Source organism: Scaptodrosophila lebanonensis, unplaced genomic scaffold, assembly GCF_003285725.1.
Source record: "Scaptodrosophila lebanonensis strain 11010-0011.00,11010-0021.00 unplaced genomic scaffold, SlebRS2 tig00000043-arrow-pilon, whole genome shotgun sequence".
In the NCBI taxonomy this organism is placed as follows: Eukaryota; Metazoa; Arthropoda; class Insecta; order Diptera; family Drosophilidae; genus Scaptodrosophila; species Scaptodrosophila lebanonensis.
The window spans coordinates 12,632,510-12,635,413 of NW_022060545.1; the positions used below are offsets into that span (position 1 = coordinate 12,632,510).

The 2,904-nt window shown below is 37.2% G+C and overlaps 1 protein-coding gene across 1 annotated transcript; it reads right to left on the bottom strand.

Moving 5' to 3' along the window:
- Window positions 1-459: 459 nt before the first annotated feature.
- Window positions 460-904, bottom strand: LOC115623105 (pupal cuticle protein Edg-78E). Its single transcript, XM_030517311.1, has 2 exons — window positions 893-904; window positions 460-810 (listed from the first exon to the last, which is right to left on the bottom strand). The coding sequence occupies exons 1-2, from the start codon at window positions 902-904 to the stop codon at window positions 460-462; spliced, it is 363 nt and encodes a 120-aa protein (XP_030373171.1).
- Window positions 905-2,904: the final 2,000 nt, after the last annotated feature.

Sequence of the window (2,904 nt, forward strand, 5' to 3'; positions counted from 1 at the left end):
TTGGTATTCATTGCTTTAAATACATTATTTTCAGATTTATATTTGCTTAGAAGATGACATAAGTGAAGGTACTTTTAATTTAAAGTCCATCGGAGTTTCAGAGAATTTTGCCACATGCTACCATACAAGTACTATGAAGTGCCATTACATTCCAATAAACTGCAAACTTATATTCATTCATTATATTCACTTTCCGACTCGCACTTGAGATTTAGAATTCTAAGGTTAATTTATTCGCAATATTTAGTGGGTGAAGCCATTTCGTTTGGCTCATGGAATTCAAAGACTCTACTCCTCAATTGATAGACAGAATACTTGCTGCGTTTGCCGCACAATTAACGACTTTTATTAACGTAAGGTAATGTGTAAACTTAAACTAAGACTGACGAGTATATGTCTCTATATAACAACGACACGATCACATCCCAAGTGTGTGGTGGGTGGTGGTGTGGGGTCAACTTATTGCTGGTCCTTCTGTGCGGGCGGATGTGTGCGAATGTATTCGAGGGCGCGGAGTACATAGGCCGGCACTGGTGGAGGTTTGGGCAGGTGATCGCCCACTGGATGGTAGCCCTCCTCGTCGGCAGTGTAGCTCAGAGAGATTTGTTCACCTTCGGGCGAGACATAGCTGAGGGCGCCACGCACACCCGCAGGATTGCCGGCCTCCTGGTACTGAATGCCATTGCTGGTCTCGTAGGCGAACTGATAGTTACCTTCCGCATCGGAGGCCTCGTTCTGGAAGCTGCGTATCTGTGCGTCCTTGTTGATGTTGTCGGCACAGACGAAGCTGACAAGGGCGATGTAAAGCAGCTGGGTGTGAAATGAAGAGGAACCGGTATAGAGGTCAGACATACAGACACGACTATATCGAGCAATTCGTGGGTCTACTTACATATTTGAACATTTTGTCGCTGTAAGTACTTGAAATTGCGAGCTGCTGCTGTTGAAAGGATGCTGATTGGATTGCAACTGTTTGCTGAGGCCACCACAAGTGCGGCTTTTATATGAAGCCCTTCCCGGTTATTGCGGCTCTTGGAAACGAGTTTGTGGTGCCAGAGCTACTCACCAAGGGACAGAAATAATTGCCAAAAAACAATAATGGCATTATCATATTGAAATCAAGAAAAATAAAACTATATAATCGAAAAGAGCAAATTAAAAAGCATGAGTCATGTGCCAACCATTTATTTTTATTTTATGCTTTGTAGTTGTAGTACGAGTGGTTGCTGATATTTTGCATTAACCTTTTGCCCACTGCAAATTTTAAACAAAATACAATATTAAATCGTATTATCTATAGCATACGCTACAGGCGTTGAGTAAAAATAAAACAAAATCAAAAAGCAATGCCTTACGCATTGTTTCTAGCTTTCAATTGATCGACATTTAAAAGAGTAGCCCTCGGCCATTTTTAGCTCGTTTTTCGGGTTGATATAAGAGTTCGGGTGCCCCATTACTGGACCCTGTTGTAAACCAGTCGAAGCCAATACATATGCGAGGGAAAAAAACACCCATCCAGCTAATGGAACAGTTAACCGATCACTTATGCTGACGCAGCGCAGCAGACCCCCAAGGTCAGCAAAGCCACAAAATTTGTCACCCGAGGAATCAATCAATTTGCGCCGAGAAGATCTATTGGTTAGGTTGATATCCAATCATGCCCATGTGATATGCCAATGGTGAAGATGCCTTGACAAGCTGTGAAATGAATTAATTGGACCGAGCTGCGTTTGAAGTTGAACGAGTCTCTCGGAATGCGAGTGGCCGCCCACTGATTGGATGCTACATTTTATAGCTCTGAATTCTATTAGCATATCTACTATCGTATGTAGACTGAGACGCGCAGGCCTAAAATCCAAATACATACATAAATAAGGAAATATTTAGACGAGTTATAAAATTATTACACATGCTCTTTTGGAATTTTTATCGATTTTTTATTAGCTACTTCTAAAATTCATTAATTTTCAATTAGCATGAAATTCGTTGTCATCCTAGTGATTGTTCATTTATAGTTTTTGTGTAGAAAGTAAAAGCTATGTGAGGTCGTTTAGAGATTGACTGATGGACTTCGAAATTATTATTTGAATAGTGTTTTTATTCTACTTACTTTCTTATACCAAAATCTTAAATTGATTTAAAAATATTGTCTGAAAATTAGAAGTTGTTATTCTTATACACCTATTTTTTTACCTAACAGAATGCATTTATATTTAAAAAAAAAATTGTTTTTCCCAAAACTAATTTCAGAATCAGTCACATTAATTAACTAATCCTTTCTACCCTAAAACAAAATTGCTTCGTTCGTCCATCCGACAGAGTAAGAGATTAAGAGCTTTTTTTAGAAGTTCCTTCTTCATAGCCAACTGAAATATAGAAGTACAAATTTGCAAATTTTCAGATTACGATAAGATGGAAATATAGGAACTTAGGACATACTCGTATAGCAAGCAGTAGCCCCTCCAATTTCAAATGACTACTAATACTATCGAGTCTTAATAAGCTATCGACTGAAAATTTAAGAAATTTTTGCAAATTTCAATTTCAAAATTTCAAACTATATTTTAAAATAATTCTCTGCCAACATGCTGCATCTTATACTGAGAATAATCCCCTCTTTCCTTATAAAATGGCGCTGAAGTATGTAACCAATAAAGAAAAATGCAACTCTCTTTAATCAAATCAATAAAACTAATCCATATAGTGATCCTACGTTCTTTATTTTCGACCTATCAATCTAGCAGTCACATTAGGCCTTCTATATTATTATGTAACTATAATAATTTTGTTTTCGCAGTTTATTTTAAAAAGTTTTGTTTTATAAGAAATAGATATTATATTATGGGTATGTAACGCTGTTAAATGGAAAATTGAATGCAGTTATATATGTAATTTCTTCTGGAA